Below are 19,035 nucleotides of genomic sequence, written 5' to 3'. Positions count from 1 at the left end.
ACACTTAATCAGCCCATCTCGTCCAGCAACGCGCAATGAGTGTTGAACAAAATTATGCATACCAACAAGATATTCAGTGCTACACCTATTACACTTTACCCAGGATTTATCCATTGTAACTACAAAATTAAAAAAACTCAAATCAGTAAAATAAAGATAGAAGTCTATATAGAACAGAGAGATAAAGAATAGATTAGGAGAGGGAATTGATGGATCAATTCGGGGGAGATAATCAATCAAGTATTATTCTTTATTTATAACCCAGTAGTTGGCACTTCCTATCTTCCAACTACCATGTAATTGGGAAGGAATTATCAGAACGGTTCAGGATTATATGCCCATCGATACAGACAGGAATATGAAAGAAAGTTGTGATAGGCCTCATCAACGGGCCGGGCCGGGCCCGGCCCGGCCCATTCATAGCGGGCCCGGGCCGGGCCGGGCTTCATTGTAAATCAACGGATCCAAGCCCGTCCATATAAGGCGGGCCTTGCGGGCTTTTTCGGGCCGGGCCGGGTAGCCCACCTTTTTTCGGGCCGGGCCGGGCTTTTCTATAATGCATTTTATTGTGCAATATTTAGCCTCATCCACATCAACTAATTTTACTCAACCTCATTCAACTAATCTTGCTTCTAGATCATCTCAGGTCATATTAAGGATGCTATTTTTTTCCTTTTAAAATTTTAAGGGGTTTGGAACCTAGCCGAACTAGGAGGCTCATCCCCACGCCCGTTTTAATGTACTAAAATAAAAAGACAGAATACAAAGTGTCCCAATTTACAAATTACAACTTAGAACGAAAGCAAATTATTAATACAATTTCTATGAATTTATCTAATTAAGCATATTGTCTTCCATTCAGACTTGGTATCATTGAGGTTCACACTTAGAATCTGCCTGCAGCCCTGCATAATTGGTACATCCCTGCAAAAAATTCTTGAAATGAGCCACTTATTTGTAATGCACGGACTACACAGAATACCTAAAACTCCAGCTTTATTTCTACTTGGGCATAAAATTGAACATGCTTATTACTGTTACATATATCTAATCTGCAAATTTTAGTAATAGCAAGCAACTCACAGTTTCAAATGAACCACTTCACACATATAACTCCTTATAATCTTAACAACACATGTGAAACAAAACCACTGACCAAAAACATCAACAAAACCAGTACCTGCTCGATTAACACCTCAGAAAACAAAGTTTTGATTTTTCTCAAACCAAGGCTGATCCTTTGTTTGCTCTTACTCATCCTGCAATGTAAGAGATCACAATCAAAACAAGCAAATAATTAATCGTACAACAACTACATAAAAATTAATAAGTGGCAGATCAAAACTCCATTACAATCGAAAAAGACTTGGTCGAGACTGAGACAGAGTCGAAGGGCTGGACTGAGGCCGTGGTGGTCGGAGACTGAGGCCGTGGTCGAGACTGAGACGGAGGCCGTGTGAGAGTGAGTCGAGACTGAGAGAATGGACTGAGGCCGTGGTCGATCGGAGACTGAGGCCGTGGTCGATCGGAGACTGAGGCCGTGGTCGAGACTGAGACGGAGGCCGTGTGAGAGTGAGTCGATCTGAGAGAATGAGACAGAGCCCGTGGTCGATCTGAGAGAATGGACTGAGGCCGTGGTCGATCGGAGACTGAGACGGAGGCCGTGTGAGAGTGAGTCGATCTGAGAGAATGAGACAGAGCCCGTGGTCGATCTGAGTGAATGGACTGAGGCCGTGGTCGATCGGAGACTGAGGCCGTGGTCGAGACTGAGACGGAGGCCTGGAGGCAATGGATGGAGGGTTGGAGACAGCGGCTGAGTGACCTGAGTCGAGAGAGAAAAGTCGTGAAATAGCGATAGGGAGATAGGGTTTTGATTTTAGGTCAAATACGGCAATACGTATACGCTGGTGTGAGACTCAGAGACTGTGAGAGTGAGACAGGTGGTCTCCATTTTCCAAATCCAACGGTAGAAAATTAGGATTGGAATCATTGGATTCCCTTTCCAAATCCAACGGTTATTTTTATATCATTCTAATTTCTAAAAACATATATATCATTTTTGTATTTTACATAATATCACACACACTCCAAAGAGCAACCCATATCAATTCAAATAAAATGGAAAAACCGACCGTTAGATGAGTTTATTACAATAAATTGTGCGTGTGGTTAAAAATTTAGTCAATTTCACCATAGTTTTGAACCCGATCTAATTGGTCAACCGTAGTCACTTATATGTTTTCTTGGTTGACCAATGGCGTGACAACCTCGAAACGTGCTTATTTTTTCACATCACGTTTGTATATATCCCATCTATGGATGTACTTGGACATAAGATACAAAAATATAATTTTAATTACAAACACATTGACATATACCAATTTTACTCCTAAAGTTGTATGACATATACATTGCATTTAAATTGTTTAGGTTCATTCTAAAGCAACCATGAAGTGGAAAATGAATTCAGAAAAACCAACCGCTCGATTGAGAGATTGTAATGTTTTATGGTGGTTGTAGAAAATTCAGCTAATTTGGTTATCGTTTAGAATTCGATCAACTAGGTCAAACTTAGTTACTCTTATAAACCTATATTTATATATCATACACTCCAAAGAGCAACCCATATCAATTCAAATAAAATGGAAAAACCGACCGTTTGATGAGTTTATTACAATAAATTATGCGTGTGGTTAAAAATTTAGTCAATTTCACCATAGTTTTGAACCCGATCTAATTGGTCAACTGATTACCGATATGTAGAATATATATATATATATATATATATATATATATGCACATATTCTATATAGAATAATAGAAGTATAAGAACTTCCACACACACACACACACACACATATACATATATATATCTCTATATATATTATTATATTATATATATAAACACACACATATATAAATATATATACATATATATAAACACACACATATATATATATATCTCTATATATATATTATATATATAAACACACACACACATATATAAATATATATATACATATATATAAACACACACACACACACATATATATATATCTCTATATATATATTATATATATAAACACACACACACATATATAAATATATATATACATATATATAAACACACACACACACATATATATCTCTATATATATATTATATATATAAACACACACACATATATAAATATATATATACATATATATAAACACACACACACACACACATATATATATCTCTATATATATATTATATATATAAACACACACACATATATAAATATATATATACATATATATAAACACACACACATATATAAATATATATACATATATATAAACACACACACACACACACATATATATATATATATATATAAACACACACAAATATATACATCTATGTGTGTGTGTGTATATATATTTATAAACACACACACATAACTACAAATATATATATATATATATAATATTTTACGGGCTTTTACGGGCCGGGCCTAGCGGGCTTTTACGGGCCGGGCCTAGCGGGCCTTTGGCGGGCCGGGCCTATGGGCCGGGCCGGGTTTTTGCGGGCTTTAGGCGGGCCGGCCCTCGGCCCACCAAGGCGGGCTTTTGCGGGTTTTTTGACGGGCCGGGCCGGGCTAAAAGCCCTCCGGGCCGACGGGCCTCCATCGGCCCACTTGATCCGCGGGCTTTTTGATGAGGCCTAAGTTGTGATTCATGTACATACCTTTTGAATAGTGAAAAGTTGAGGCGGCGATTTTGGGTTATTCAATGTAACTCTTCCAAATGATCGAGTCAATTGATGGAGGAGGACAAAACATGTAGAAAAGGCGGGAAGAACCGGCTAACTTTTGGTAAGAAGAAGATACACCCAAATTGCCATCTGGGATTCTGGGTTGTCAAAATTTGAGATTTCCAACCACCATTAGTCTCCCAAGATATCTCCCCATCTTTAATTAAGGAGTGCAGCACAATATAATTTTTTAATGATATTTTATTACACAATATTATTGCTTAACAAAAGTTATTAGAAAAAAATTATAAACAATTAACTCTCACCTTTCAAACTAATGGTGACTTTCAAAGCACACCAATAAATTCTCATTTGTGGGTCATTAACCTATTTAATATCAACAAACACAAGTATTGGAAACAATTGTTGAGTGCTGCCACCATTCCTGCAAAAGTGGGGAAAAAATGGTATCTATAGGCCATATTTGTGGTAGTGCCCCTAGGCGCTAGTCTCCGGGTTTCCGCCCGACTAGCGCCTAGCGTTTTTTAGAACCTTGGGTAAAACTATTCCTACGTTTACTAACACATAAAAGAATCGGAATTGTAACGACCCGTATCTCAATTACCAGTTTACTAGTCATTTGGACGGTAAACGACTTTTATTTTCACTTTTACTATCGTTTCAGTACGTTTAGTGGCACTAAAAGTCGACTTTTTGTTCGGGTCAAAATTTGAGAAAATTTCCTTCATGAAAGTTGTTGGGGACGTTAAACCGAGCGCGTGCATATGTAGTGCGTAAAAATCGGAGTTCGTATGCGAAAGTTATGGCAAAAAATGTGGAATTTACTGTTCATGGTAAGTTGTATATATAAATGGAAATTTACTGTTGGTAGATTTCTATTTTCAGAAATCTACCCCAACCGGGTAAGTCTCCTTTTTCTCTCTCCCCGACCCTTTCTCCCCTCTCGGCCCGATCTCGTCCACCTCCGGTTGCTTCCTCCTCCGGCCGACCCAGGGCACAATCCGGCCACCCCCAAGCTCGGTTTCTTCCCCTTGTCACGTCTGTGGAGGTAGTTTTCGACGATTTGACCGGAAAAGCTCGGATCGAAGCCAAATTCCCTCCGGCTGCAGTTTGAAGTTTTTGCCGATTTCCGGCGATTCCAACCACCTCCGGTCCCCATCTCGCCGTCGAAGGTTCGGTTTTCATCACTGATCATTTCCCCTATGGCCTTGTATCACGATTTGTTGTGTAGATGCCGAATCGACGAATTGAAATTCTAGGGTTCTTGAGGATTTCTGGGTTTTTGTTCATTGATCGATTTCGGCCGTTTTTAATTGTTATTTGGGAATGTTGTAGTTGAGAAGTTGAATCAGTGTGTTGAGGAGGTGCTACTGTCAAATTTTGGTGTCCATTGGAGTTGGTGGCAGTGGCGGCGGCGCCGCCACTGTGGGCGGCTGTAACGGCGGCTAGGGTAGCTTTTTAATTTCAATTTCTGGCTAGTTAAATTCTATAATTATCATAGAGCTTGTATGTGAAGTTTGGTGAATTTTGGAGGAGTTTGGAATTGTTTGTGAATTTCCGAAGTTTGGGAGTTTCGGTTGTTGAATTGTGGGAATCCGACCTTCGGATTTCCCTTGTTCCGATATGGAATACATCAATCGACGGATGGATATTAATGGTGAAGTTTGATTGGGTGTGGAAGAGGATTGGAGAAGTTGAGGTTTTGGGTTTTGAGATTTAATTATTGATTATCGTAAATATTTAGCAATTTGTTGTTTACAGATTATAATTGTGTACAGGACGTGATACCGACCTATCGCTCGACGAGGATCCTTACGCTTGGATACCACGTTAGCCGTATATCGTGAGTGGACCTTTGATTTTAATTGATGCATGCAAATTAAATTCCGCAAGTTTTAAGTTATTGATTTATCAACTTATTTATCGAGCATTTTATTTTGGTTTGGATTATTGAATGTTTTATTGGTTTGAACTTTTGAATTAAGATTCGTTATGCTCGATTTGAGGATTTTGTTTTATGCGGATTCGGAAATTTATACTATTAATTTTATATTTATATTCAGCTCTTGGAGCTTTGTAAGAGATTTACGAAATAAGAATTCGAGGAAGCAAAACTTTATACTTCTTTATACCCTACTTATTTTAGAACTTGAGATGATCTTGGCGTGCGGGGTCACGTCTTTATACACTTGGATTCTTATTTCGTGAGATATGTGGGGAAACTATACAGATTTATTGGCTTTCTACGATCTTCTTCCTCACCATACGCGGGTCATGTGAATAGGTCTCCTCCTCACTTACTTTGTGTTTGTGAGTGGCAGTGAGGTAGCTTTCTCCTCCTCACGTGGGTGGTAGTCGAGGTGATATTCTCCTCCTCACACAATCTATGTGTGAATGGAAGTTGAGGTTATTAGTTCTCCTCCTTGCACAATCTATGTGTGAGTGGCAGTCGAGGGTAGGTTGAGCCTGAGGGGCTCCATTCCCGTATGGTGAACCCATTTTCCCCATATTCTTTGTTGTTGTTCTTGACTAGCGGGGCTAGTCGGTCTTTTCTTAATTATTGCATGCATCGGGAGTTTTATTGAGATAATTGTGGAAAAGTATAAAACCCTTTTTCTTTCAATTATTTATTTTGTCCACTCACGCTAACGTTTTTATATACTTTTCCCTGGGCCCTTCGGTTTCAAATGCCCAGATTGCAGTACTGTTGCTCGGTGTACGAGTGTGAGCCATAGTGACCGCACCTGCTTCCGCCATCACCTTCTGTAGGTTACCTGGTTAACCTACTGTATTCCTTGTCTATTTATATTCCTAGAATGCTCTGATTACTAAGGGATGTGTGACCCAACTTTGATGTATTATATTTGGGGTCTATGACCTAACTTTGGTGATTGTAGTAACTTATACCCTTTGGAGATTATGTTTAATGTTTTTAACTTTGAGATGGTTTGGATGAATTTGGGAGCAGGGTGGCTCCAGGAGTTATGGTTGGATTATTAGAAGTGAATTATTAGCTTTCAACAGGATTTTGGGTTACCCATTTTTAAGGGAGGTTATGCCGAAATTTTTGGTAAATCTCCTTTAAAGGTGGGTCCCGCAGGGCCACTTCGGATTCCAGGGTGGAATTCGGGGCGGGTCTTGTCAGTTGGTATCAGAGCATTAGGTTGTTAGGTTCTGTAGACTTCCTTATTTCCTACTACCTTATATGCTTAGTGGCGCCTAGTACCTCCCGAGTGATGGCCCGACCGCGGCGGATCCCCATCGTATACTCTTCGGTGCTAGTGTGTTCATTATGCATGTAAAGTAGATAGGTTAATATCCTAATCCTTGAGCCTTGTTTTCCTTCTCTTCATCAGGTGCTATGCCTCCTAGACGCCGAAGACGTGAGGAAACCCCTCCTGTTGATGATGGGGGAGATACACCGCAGAATCTTGCAGATGCGTTTGGACAGTTCTTTCAGCAGTTTGCTGCCGTACTCCCCGGTTCACGCACTGACTATACTGTGGAGCGTGCTAAGAGAAACGGGGCTCAGACTTTTGCTTCCGCCACATCACCTGTAGAGGCTCAGCGGTGGCTTGATAGGATGGAGAGAGTGTTCTCCCAGATGGAGCTCCCAGAGGACAGGAAGGTTAATTTGGCGGTGCAGTTCCTGGAGGATACCGCCTGGCATTGGTGGACTGGTGTTGTCAATGACCCTGCAAATGCTGGCCCGATGACGTGGGATATGTTCAAGGCCCATTTCTGTGGACGGTACTTTAGTGATGCCCACCTTAATCGGATGCAAGACCAGTTCTTGAGCTTGGTGAAGAGGGATGAGCAGTCAGTGTTGGAGTTTGAGCAGGAGTTTCTCTCTTTGGCCCATCATGTGCCGGATTTGGTTCGTACTGAGCAAAGTAAGATTCGTAGATTTGTCTTGGGACTTGGAGGAAAGTTTAAGGATAAGATGTTAGGCACACCGTACCGTAGCTTTGCTGAGGCGATATCTTATGCCATGGACATTGAGTCAGACTCACCTGCTGGATTTCACCCTAGGGATTCTGGCGGCCCTAGCCAGGGTCCATCTAAGAGGGCTGCTTCCACTTCTGGTTCAGGATCTTCTGGAGGTAGTAGATTTGTCAGTTCAGACTCGACCACCTTACCGGATTTTGGAGGACTTAATGTGGGAGGTGGACAGTCTGACTGGCAGTTCAGTGTCAGCACAGGTCAGTACGGTGGTACCTCAGAGGGATTCCATACTTGGAGGGATCGTTCCCAGCATCAAACGAGAGATGTGACGTGCTATCAGTGCGGACAGCAGGGTCATTATAGAAGGGATTGCCCTACATTGACTCAGGACGCTACTCCAAACGTCGGTCAAGGTTCTAGTCATGCATCAGGAGGGTTATCTAGCGGCACTCACACTAATTCAACCAAGGGCGACACTTCCACCAGTTCTGCCAGGGGCGGCACTCAACGGAGTAGTGGTCGTCGTGGACGTCCAGCGACACAAACAAGACTTCATGCCATGGTTCAGCGAGAGGATCACGTTCCTCTAGGTACTACCGACGGTACGATATTCCTAATCTTGAGTTATTTATTTCTCTTATATTGTTTCACCGGGGGATGGTATTCAATAGAGTTGGTTTAGTTAAGCCTTTAGTCGTTCGTGTAAATTTCGAGGACGAAATTTTTATAAGGAGGGGAGATTGTAACGACCCGTATCTCAATTACCAGTTTACTAGTCATTTGGACGGTAAACGACTTTTATTTTCACTTTTACTATCGTTTCAGTACGTTTAGTGGCACTAAAAGTCGACTTTTTGTTCGGGTCAAAATTTGAGAAAATTTCCTTCATGAAAGTTGTTGGGGACGTTAAACCGAGCGCGTGCATATGTAGTGCGTAAAAATCGGAGTTCGTATGCGAAAGTTATGGCAAAAAATGTGGAATTTACTGTTCATGGTAAGTTGTATATATAAATGGAAATTTACTGTTGGTAGATTTCTATTTTCAGAAATCTACCCCAACCGGGTAAGTCTCCTTTTTCTCTCTCCCCGACCCTTTCTCCCCTCTCGGCCCGATCTCGTCCACCTCCGGTTGCTTCCTCCTCCGGCCGACCCAGGGCACAATCCGGCCACCCCCAAGCTCGGTTTCTTCCCCTTGTCACGTCTGTGGAGGTAGTTTTCGACGATTTGACCGGAAAAGCTCGGATCGAAGCCAAATTCCCTCCGGCTGCAGTTTGAAGTTTTTGCCGATTTCCGGCGATTCCAACCACCTCCGGTCCCCATCTCGCCGTCGAAGGTTCGGTTTTCATCACTGATCATTTCCCCTATGGCCTTGTATCACGATTTGTTGTGTAGATGCCGAATCGACGAATTGAAATTCTAGGGTTCTTGAGGATTTCTGGGTTTTTGTTCATTGATCGATTTCGGCCGTTTTTAATTGTTATTTGGGAATGTTGTAGTTGAGAAGTTGAATCAGTGTGTTGAGGAGGTGCTACTGTCAAATTTTGGTGTCCATTGGAGTTGGTGGCAGTGGCGGCGGCGCCGCCACTGTGGGCGGCTGTAACGGCGGCTAGGGTAGCTTTTTAATTTCAATTTCTGGCTAGTTAAATTCTATAATTATCATAGAGCTTGTATGTGAAGTTTGGTGAATTTTGGAGGAGTTTGGAATTGTTTGTGAATTTCCGAAGTTTGGGAGTTTCGGTTGTTGAATTGTGGGAATCCGACCTTCGGATTTCCCTTGTTCCGATATGGAATACATCAATCGACGGATGGATATTAATGGTGAAGTTTGATTGGGTGTGGAAGAGGATTGGAGAAGTTGAGGTTTTGGGTTTTGAGATTTAATTATTGATTATCGTAAATATTTAGCAATTTGTTGTTTACAGATTATAATTGTGTACAGGACGTGATACCGACCTATCGCTCGACGAGGATCCTTACGCTTGGATACCACGTTAGCCGTATATCGTGAGTGGACCTTTGATTTTAATTGATGCATGCAAATTAAATTCCGCAAGTTTTAAGTTATTGATTTATCAACTTATTTATCGAGCATTTTATTTTGGTTTGGATTATTGAATGTTTTATTGGTTTGAACTTTTGAATTAAGATTCGTTATGCTCGATTTGAGGATTTTGTTTTATGCGGATTCGGAAATTTATACTATTAATTTTATATTTATATTCAGCTCTTGGAGCTTTGTAAGAGATTTACGAAATAAGAATTCGAGGAAGCAAAACTTTATACTTCTTTATACCCTACTTATTTTAGAACTTGAGATGATCTTGGCGTGCGGGGTCACGTCTTTATACACTTGGATTCTTATTTCGTGAGATATGTGGGGAAACTATACAGATTTATTGGCTTTCTACGATCTTCTTCCTCACCATACGCGGGTCATGTGAATAGGTCTCCTCCTCACTTACTTTGTGTTTGTGAGTGGCAGTGAGGTAGCTTTCTCCTCCTCACGTGGGTGGTAGTCGAGGTGATATTCTCCTCCTCACACAATCTATGTGTGAATGGAAGTTGAGGTTATTAGTTCTCCTCCTTGCACAATCTATGTGTGAGTGGCAGTCGAGGGTAGGTTGAGCCTGAGGGGCTCCATTCCCGTATGGTGAACCCATTTTCCCCATATTCTTTGTTGTTGTTCTTGACTAGCGGGGCTAGTCGGTCTTTTCTTAATTATTGCATGCATCGGGAGTTTTATTGAGATAATTGTGGAAAAGTATAAAACCCTTTTTCTTTCAATTATTTATTTTTGTCCACTCACGCTAACGTTTTTATATACTTTTCCCTGGGCCCTTCGGTTTCAAATGCCCAGATTGCAGTACTGTTGCTCGGTGTACGAGTGTGAGCCATAGTGACCGCACCTGCTTCCGCCATCACCTTCTGTAGGTTACCTGGTTAACCTACTGTATTCCTTGTCTATTTATATTCCTAGAATGCTCTGATTACTAAGGGATGTGTGACCCAACTTTGATGTATTATATTTGGGGTCTATGACCTAACTTTGGTGATTGTAGTAACTTATACCCTTTGGAGATTATGTTTAATGTTTTTAACTTTGAGATGGTTTGGATGAATTTGGGAGCAGGGTGGCTCCAGGAGTTATGGTTGGATTATTAGAAGTGAATTATTAGCTTTCAACAGGATTTTGGGTTACCCATTTTTAAGGGAGGTTATGCCGAAATTTTTGGTAAATCTCCTTTAAAGGTGGGTCCCGCAGGGCCACTTCGGATTCCAGGGTGGAATTCGGGGCGGGTCTTGTCAGTTGGTATCAGAGCATTAGGTTGTTAGGTTCTGTAGACTTCCTTATTTCCTACTACCTTATATGCTTAGTGGCGCCTAGTACCTCCCGAGTGATGGCCCGACCGCGGCGGATCCCCATCGTATACTCTTCGGTGCTAGTGTGTTCATTATGCATGTAAAGTAGATAGGTTAATATCCTAATCCTTGAGCCTTGTTTTCCTTCTCTTCATCAGGTGCTATGCCTCCTAGACGCCGAAGACGTGAGGAAACCCCTCCTGTTGATGATGGGGGAGATACACCGCAGAATCTTGCAGATGCGTTTGGACAGTTCTTTCAGCAGTTTGCTGCCGTACTCCCCGGTTCACGCACTGACTATACTGTGGAGCGTGCTAAGAGAAACGGGGCTCAGACTTTTGCTTCCGCCACATCACCTGTAGAGGCTCAGCGGTGGCTTGATAGGATGGAGAGAGTGTTCTCCCAGATGGAGCTCCCAGAGGACAGGAAGGTTAATTTGGCGGTGCAGTTCCTGGAGGATACCGCCTGGCATTGGTGGACTGGTGTTGTCAATGACCCTGCAAATGCTGGCCCGATGACGTGGGATATGTTCAAGGCCCATTTCTGTGGACGGTACTTTAGTGATGCCCACCTTAATCGGATGCAAGACCAGTTCTTGAGCTTGGTGAAGAGGGATGAGCAGTCAGTGTTGGAGTTTGAGCAGGAGTTTCTCTCTTTGGCCCATCATGTGCCGGATTTGGTTCGTACTGAGCAAAGTAAGATTCGTAGATTTGTCTTGGGACTTGGAGGAAAGTTTAAGGATAAGATGTTAGGCACACCGTACCGTAGCTTTGCTGAGGCGATATCTTATGCCATGGACATTGAGTCAGACTCACCTGCTGGATTTCACCCTAGGGATTCTGGCGGCCCTAGCCAGGGTCCATCTAAGAGGGCTGCTTCCACTTCTGGTTCAGGATCTTCTGGAGGTAGTAGATTTGTCAGTTCAGACTCGACCACCTTACCGGATTTTGGAGGACTTAATGTGGGAGGTGGACAGTCTGACTGGCAGTTCAGTGTCAGCACAGGTCAGTACGGTGGTACCTCAGAGGGATTCCATACTTGGAGGGATCGTTCCCAGCATCAAACGAGAGATGTGACGTGCTATCAGTGCGGACAGCAGGGTCATTATAGAAGGGATTGCCCTACATTGACTCAGGACGCTACTCCAAACGTCGGTCAAGGTTCTAGTCATGCATCAGGAGGGTTATCTAGCGGCACTCACACTAATTCAACCAAGGGCGACACTTCCACCAGTTCTGCCAGGGGCGGCACTCAACGGAGTAGTGGTCGTCGTGGACGTCCAGCGACACAAACAAGACTTCATGCCATGGTTCAGCGAGAGGATCACGTTCCTCTAGGTACTACCGACGGTACGATATTCCTAATCTTGAGTTATTTATTTCTCTTATATTGTTTCACCGGGGGATGGTATTCAATAGAGTTGGTTTAGTTAAGCCTTTAGTCGTTCGTGTAAATTTCGAGGACGAAATTTTTATAAGGAGGGGAGATTGTAACGACCCGTATCTCAATTACCAGTTTACTAGTCATTTGGACGGTAAACGACTTTTATTTTCACTTTTACTATCGTTTCAGTACGTTTAGTGGCACTAAAAGTCGACTTTTTGTTCGGGTCAAAATTTGAGAAAATTTCCTTCATGAAAGTTGTTGGGGACGTTAAACCGAGCGCGTGCATATGTAGTGCGTAAAAATCGGAGTTCGTATGCGAAAGTTATGGCAAAAAATGTGGAATTTACTGTTCATGGTAAGTTGTATATATAAATGGAAATTTACTGTTGGTAGATTTCTATTTTCAGAAATCTACCCCAACCGGGTAAGTCTCCTTTTTCTCTCTCCCCGACCCTTTCTCCCCTCTCGGCCCGATCTCGTCCACCTCCGGTTGCTTCCTCCTCCGGCCGACCCAGGGCACAATCCGGCCACCCCCAAGCTCGGTTTCTTCCCCTTGTCACGTCTGTGGAGGTAGTTTTCGACGATTTGACCGGAAAAGCTCGGATCGAAGCCAAATTCCCTCCGGCTGCAGTTTGAAGTTTTTGCCGATTTCCGGCGATTCCAACCACCTCCGGTCCCCATCTCGCCGTCGAAGGTTCGGTTTTCATCACTGATCATTTCCCCTATGGCCTTGTATCACGATTTGTTGTGTAGATGCCGAATCGACGAATTGAAATTCTAGGGTTCTTGAGGATTTCTGGGTTTTTGTTCATTGATCGATTTCGGCCGTTTTAATTGTTATTTGGGAATGTTGTAGTTGAGAAGTTGAATCAGTGTGTTGAGGAGGTGCTACTGTCAAATTTTGGTGTCCATTGGAGTTGGTGGCAGTGGCGGCGGCGCCGCCACTGTGGGCGGCTGTAACGGCGGCTAGGGTAGCTTTTTAATTTCAATTTCTGGCTAGTTAAATTCTATAATTATCATAGAGCTTGTATGTGAAGTTTGGTGAATTTTGGAGGAGTTTGGAATTGTTTGTGAATTTCCGAAGTTTGGGAGTTTCGGTTGTTGAATTGTGGGAATCCGACCTTCGGATTTCCCTTGTTCCGATATGGAATACATCAATCGACGGATGGATATTAATGGTGAAGTTTGATTGGGTGTGGAAGAGGATTGGAGAAGTTGAGGTTTTGGGTTTTGAGATTTAATTATTGATTATCGTAAATATTTAGCAATTTGTTGTTTACAGATTATAATTGTGTACAGGACGTGATACCGACCTATCGCTCGACGAGGATCCTTACGCTTGGATACCACGTTAGCCGTATATCGTGAGTGGACCTTTGATTTTAATTGATGCATGCAAATTAAATTCCGCAAGTTTTAAGTTATTGATTTATCAACTTATTTATCGAGCATTTTATTTTGGTTTGGATTATTGAATGTTTTATTGGTTTGAACTTTTGAATTAAGATTCGTTATGCTCGATTTGAGGATTTTGTTTTATGCGGATTCGGAAATTTATACTATTAATTTTATATTTATATTCAGCTCTTGGAGCTTTGTAAGAGATTTACGAAATAAGAATTCGAGGAAGCAAAACTTTATACTTCTTTATACCCTACTTATTTTAGAACTTGAGATGATCTTGGCGTGCGGGGTCACGTCTTTATACACTTGGATTCTTATTTCGTGAGATATGTGGGGAAACTATACAGATTTATTGGCTTTCTACGATCTTCTTCCTCACCATACGCGGGTCATGTGAATAGGTCTCCTCCTCACTTACTTTGTGTTTGTGAGTGGCAGTGAGGTAGCTTTCTCCTCCTCACGTGGGTGGTAGTCGAGGTGATATTCTCCTCCTCACACAATCTATGTGTGAATGGAAGTTGAGGTTATTAGTTCTCCTCCTTGCACAATCTATGTGTGAGTGGCAGTCGAGGGTAGGTTGAGCCTGAGGGGCTCCATTCCCGTATGGTGAACCCATTTTCCCCATATTCTTTGTTGTTGTTCTTGACTAGCGGGGCTAGTCGGTCTTTTCTTAATTATTGCATGCATCGGGAGTTTTATTGAGATAATTGTGGAAAAGTATAAAACCCTTTTTCTTTCAATTATTTATTTTTGTCCACTCACGCTAACGTTTTTATATACTTTTCCCTGGGCCCTTCGGTTTCAAATGCCCAGATTGCAGTACTGTTGCTCGGTGTACGAGTGTGAGCCATAGTGACCGCACCTGCTTCCGCCATCACCTTCTGTAGGTTACCTGGTTAACCTACTGTATTCCTTGTCTATTTATATTCCTAGAATGCTCTGATTACTAAGGGATGTGTGACCCAACTTTGATGTATTATATTTGGGGTCTATGACCTAACTTTGGTGATTGTAGTAACTTATACCCTTTGGAGATTATGTTTAATGTTTTTAACTTTGAGATGGTTTGGATGAATTTGGGAGCAGGGTGGCTCCAGGAGTTATGGTTGGATTATTAGAAGTGAATTATTAGCTTTCAACAGGATTTTGGGTTACCCATTTTTAAGGGAGGTTATGCCGAAATTTTTGGTAAATCTCCTTTAAAGGTGGGTCCCGCAGGGCCACTTCGGATTCCAGGGTGGAATTCGGGGCGGGTCTTGTCAGTTGGTATCAGAGCATTAGGTTGTTAGGTTCTGTAGACTTCCTTATTTCCTACTACCTTATATGCTTAGTGGCGCCTAGTACCTCCCGAGTGATGGCCCGACCGCGGCGGATCCCCATCGTATACTCTTCGGTGCTAGTGTGTTCATTATGCATGTAAAGTAGATAGGTTAATATCCTAATCCTTGAGCCTTGTTTTCCTTCTCTTCATCAGGTGCTATGCCTCCTAGACGCCGAAGACGTGAGGAAACCCCTCCTGTTGATGATGGGGGAGATACACCGCAGAATCTTGCAGATGCGTTTGGACAGTTCTTTCAGCAGTTTGCTGCCGTACTCCCCGGTTCACGCACTGACTATACTGTGGAGCGTGCTAAGAGAAACGGGGCTCAGACTTTTGCTTCCGCCACATCACCTGTAGAGGCTCAGCGGTGGCTTGATAGGATGGAGAGAGTGTTCTCCCAGATGGAGCTCCCAGAGGACAGGAAGGTTAATTTGGCGGTGCAGTTCCTGGAGGATACCGCCTGGCATTGGTGGACTGGTGTTGTCAATGACCCTGCAAATGCTGGCCCGATGACGTGGGATATGTTCAAGGCCCATTTCTGTGGACGGTACTTTAGTGATGCCCACCTTAATCGGATGCAAGACCAGTTCTTGAGCTTGGTGAAGAGGGATGAGCAGTCAGTGTTGGAGTTTGAGCAGGAGTTTCTCTCTTTGGCCCATCATGTGCCGGATTTGGTTCGTACTGAGCAAAGTAAGATTCGTAGATTTGTCTTGGGACTTGGAGGAAAGTTTAAGGATAAGATGTTAGGCACACCGTACCGTAGCTTTGCTGAGGCGATATCTTATGCCATGGACATTGAGTCAGACTCACCTGCTGGATTTCACCCTAGGGATTCTGGCGGCCCTAGCCAGGGTCCATCTAAGAGGGCTGCTTCCACTTCTGGTTCAGGATCTTCTGGAGGTAGTAGATTTGTCAGTTCAGACTCGACCACCTTACCGGATTTTGGAGGACTTAATGTGGGAGGTGGACAGTCTGACTGGCAGTTCAGTGTCAGCACAGGTCAGTACGGTGGTACCTCAGAGGGATTCCATACTTGGAGGGATCGTTCCCAGCATCAAACGAGAGATGTGACGTGCTATCAGTGCGGACAGCAGGGTCATTATAGAAGGGATTGCCCTACATTGACTCAGGACGCTACTCCAAACGTCGGTCAAGGTTCTAGTCATGCATCAGGAGGGTTATCTAGCGGCACTCACACTAATTCAACCAAGGGCGACACTTCCACCAGTTCTGCCAGGGGCGGCACTCAACGGAGTAGTGGTCGTCGTGGACGTCCAGCGACACAAACAAGACTTCATGCCATGGTTCAGCGAGAGGATCACGTTCCTCTAGGTACTACCGACGGTACGATATTCCTAATCTTGAGTTATTTATTTCTCTTATATTGTTTCACCGGGGGATGGTATTCAATAGAGTTGGTTTAGTTAAGCCTTTAGTCGTTCGTGTAAATTTCGAGGACGAAATTTTTATAAGGAGGGGAGATTGTAACGACCCGTATCTCAATTACCAGTTTACTAGTCATTTGGACGGTAAACGACTTTTATTTTCACTTTTACTATCGTTTCAGTACGTTTAGTGGCACTAAAAGTCGACTTTTTGTTCGGGTCAAAATTTGAGAAAATTTCCTTCATGAAAGTTGTTGGGGACGTTAAACCGAGCGCGTGCATATGTAGTGCGTAAAAATCGGAGTTCGTATGCGAAAGTTATGGCAAAAATGTGGAATTTACTGTTCATGGTAAGTTGTATATATAAATGGAAATTTACTGTTGGTAGATTTCTATTTTCAGAAATCTACCCCAACCGGGTAAGTCTCCTTTTTCTCTCTCCCCGACCCTTTCTCCCCTCTCGGCCCGATCTCGTCCACCTCCGGTTGCTTCCTCCTCCGGCCGACCCAGGGCACAATCCGGCCACCCCCAAGCTCGGTTTCTTCCCCTTGTCACGTCTGTGGAGGTAGTTTTCGACGATTTGACCGGAAAAGCTCGGATCGAAGCCAAATTCCCTCCGGCTGCAGTTTGAAGTTTTTGCCGATTTCCGGCGATTCCAACCACCTCCGGTCCCCATCTCGCCGTCGAAGGTTCGGTTTTCATCACTGATCATTTCCCCTATGGCCTTGTATCACGATTTGTTGTGTAGATGCCGAATCGACGAATTGAAATTCTAGGGTTCTTGAGGATTTCTGGGTTTTTGTTCATTGATCGATTTCGGCCGTTTTTAATTGTTATTTGGGAATGTTGTAGTTGAGAAGTTGAATCAGTGTGTTGAGGAGGTGCTACTGTCAAATTTTGGTGTCCATTGGAGTTGGTGGCAGTGGCGGCGGCGCCGCCACTGTGGGCGGCTGTAACGGCGGCTAGGGTAGCTTTTTAATTTCAATTTCTGGCTAGTTAAATTCTATAATTATCATAGAGCTTGTATGTGAAGTTTGGTGAATTTTGGAGGAGTTTGGAATTGTTTGTGAATTTCCGAAGTTTGGGAGTTTCGGTTGTTGAATTGTGGGAATCCGACCTTCGGATTTCCCTTGTTCCGATATGGAATACATCAATCGACGGATGGATATTAATGGTGAAGTTTGATTGGGTGTGGAAGAGGATTGGAGAAGTTGAGGTTTTGGGTTTTGAGATTTAATTATTGATTATCGTAAATATTTAGCAATTTGTTGTTTACAGATTATAATTGTGTACAGGACGTGATACCGACCTATCGCTCGACGAGGATCCTTACGCTTGGATACCACGTTAGCCGTATATCGTGAGTGGACCTTTGATTTTAATTGATGCATGCAAATTAAATTCCGCAAGTTTTAAGTTATTGATTTATCAACTTATTTATCGAGCATTTTATTTTGGTTTGGATTATTGAATGTTTTATTGGTTTGAACTTTTGAATTAAGATTCGTTATGCTCGATTTGAGGATTTTGTTTTATGCGGATTCGGAAATTTATACTATTAATTTTATATTTATATTCAGCTCTTGGAGCTTTGTAAGAGATTTACGAAATAAGAATTCGAGGAAGCAAAACTTTATACTTCTTTATACCCTACTTATTTTAGAACTTGAGATGATCTTGGCGTGCGGGGTCACGTCTTTATACACTTGGATTCTTATTTCGTGAGATATGTGGGGAAACTATACAGATTTATTGGCTTTCTACGATCTTCTTCCTCACCATACGCGGGTCATGTGAATAGGTCTCCTCCTCACTTACTTTGTGTTTGTGAGTGGCAGTGAGGTAGCTTTCTCCTCCTCACGTGGGTGGTAGTCGAGGTGATATTCTCCTCCTCACACAATCTATGTGTGAATGGAAGTTGAGGTTATTAGTTCTCCTCCTTGCACAATCTATGTGTGAGTGGCAGTCGAGGGTAGGTTGAGCCTGAGGGGCTCCATTCCCGTATGGTGAACCCATTTTCCCCATATTCTTTGTTGTTGTTCTTGACTAGCGGGGCTAGTCGGTCTTTTCTTAATTATTGCATGCATCGGGAGTTTTATTGAGATAATTGTGGAAAAGTATAAAACCCTTTTTCTTTCAATTATTTATTTTTGTCCACTCACGCTAACGTTTTTATATACTTTTCCCTGGGCCCTTCGGTTTCAAATGCCCAGATTGCAGTACTGTTGCTCGGTGTACGAGTGTGAGCCATAGTGACCGCACCTGCTTCCGCCATCACCTTCTGTAGGTTACCTGGTTAACCTACTGTATTCCTTGTCTATTTATATTCCTAGAATGCTCTGATTACTAAGGGATGTGTGACCCAACTTTGATGTATTATATTTGGGGTCTATGACCTAACTTTGGTGATTGTAGTAACTTATACCCTTTGGAGATTATGTTTAATGTTTTTAACTTTGAGATGGTTTGGATGAA

The 19,035-nt window shown here is 42.6% G+C and overlaps 2 protein-coding genes across 7 annotated transcripts in view; one reads left to right on the top strand and one right to left on the bottom strand.

Annotated features, from left to right (window-relative positions):
* The window catches only part of LOC112175723 (chaperone protein dnaJ 1, mitochondrial), a 75,582-nt gene that overhangs the window by 10,410 nt on the left and 46,137 nt on the right, over window positions 1–19,035 (bottom strand). The gene's annotated exons all lie outside the window — the stretch shown is intronic.
* Window positions 6,465–17,916, top strand: LOC121050400. 6 transcript variants are annotated; one of them, XR_005802862.1, is made up of 5 exons: window positions 10,572–10,631; window positions 11,223–12,401; window positions 14,668–14,737; window positions 15,329–16,519; window positions 17,856–17,916. XR_005802862.1 is itself a non-coding variant. In XM_040510168.1 (4 exons), exons 2-4 carry the CDS (start codon window positions 7,121–7,123, stop codon window positions 11,236–11,238), a joined length of 1,260 nt encoding a protein of 419 aa, XP_040366102.1. In that variant the 5' UTR covers window positions 6,465–6,524; window positions 7,116–7,120; the 3' UTR covers window positions 11,239–11,383. The 6 variants fall into 6 exon arrangements, 3 of the variants coding, with proteins under 3 accessions (XP_040366102.1, XP_040366100.1, XP_040366101.1); XR_005802860.1 differs by having other exon boundaries at window positions 11,223–12,413; XR_005802861.1 differs by having other exon boundaries at window positions 11,223–12,413; window positions 15,329–16,507; window positions 17,856–17,912.

The sequence above is a fragment of the Rosa chinensis genome, chromosome 7 (assembly GCF_002994745.2).
Source record: "Rosa chinensis cultivar Old Blush chromosome 7, RchiOBHm-V2, whole genome shotgun sequence".
Lineage (NCBI taxonomy): Eukaryota > Viridiplantae > Streptophyta > Magnoliopsida > Rosales > Rosaceae > Rosa > Rosa chinensis.
This window is presented reverse-complemented; position numbering and strand designations above follow the sequence as displayed.

Excerpts from the sequence above, each read along its gene's own strand:
- LOC121050400 (XM_040510166.1), top strand. The coding sequence starts at position 7,121 with ATGCCTCCTAGACGCCGAAGACGTGAGGAAACCCCTCCTGTTGATGAT. Across the intron at positions 8,307-10,561 it reads TCCTCTAGGTACTACCGACG|ATTGCAGTACTGTTGCTCGG; the intron begins GTACGATATTCC and ends TCAAATGCCCAG.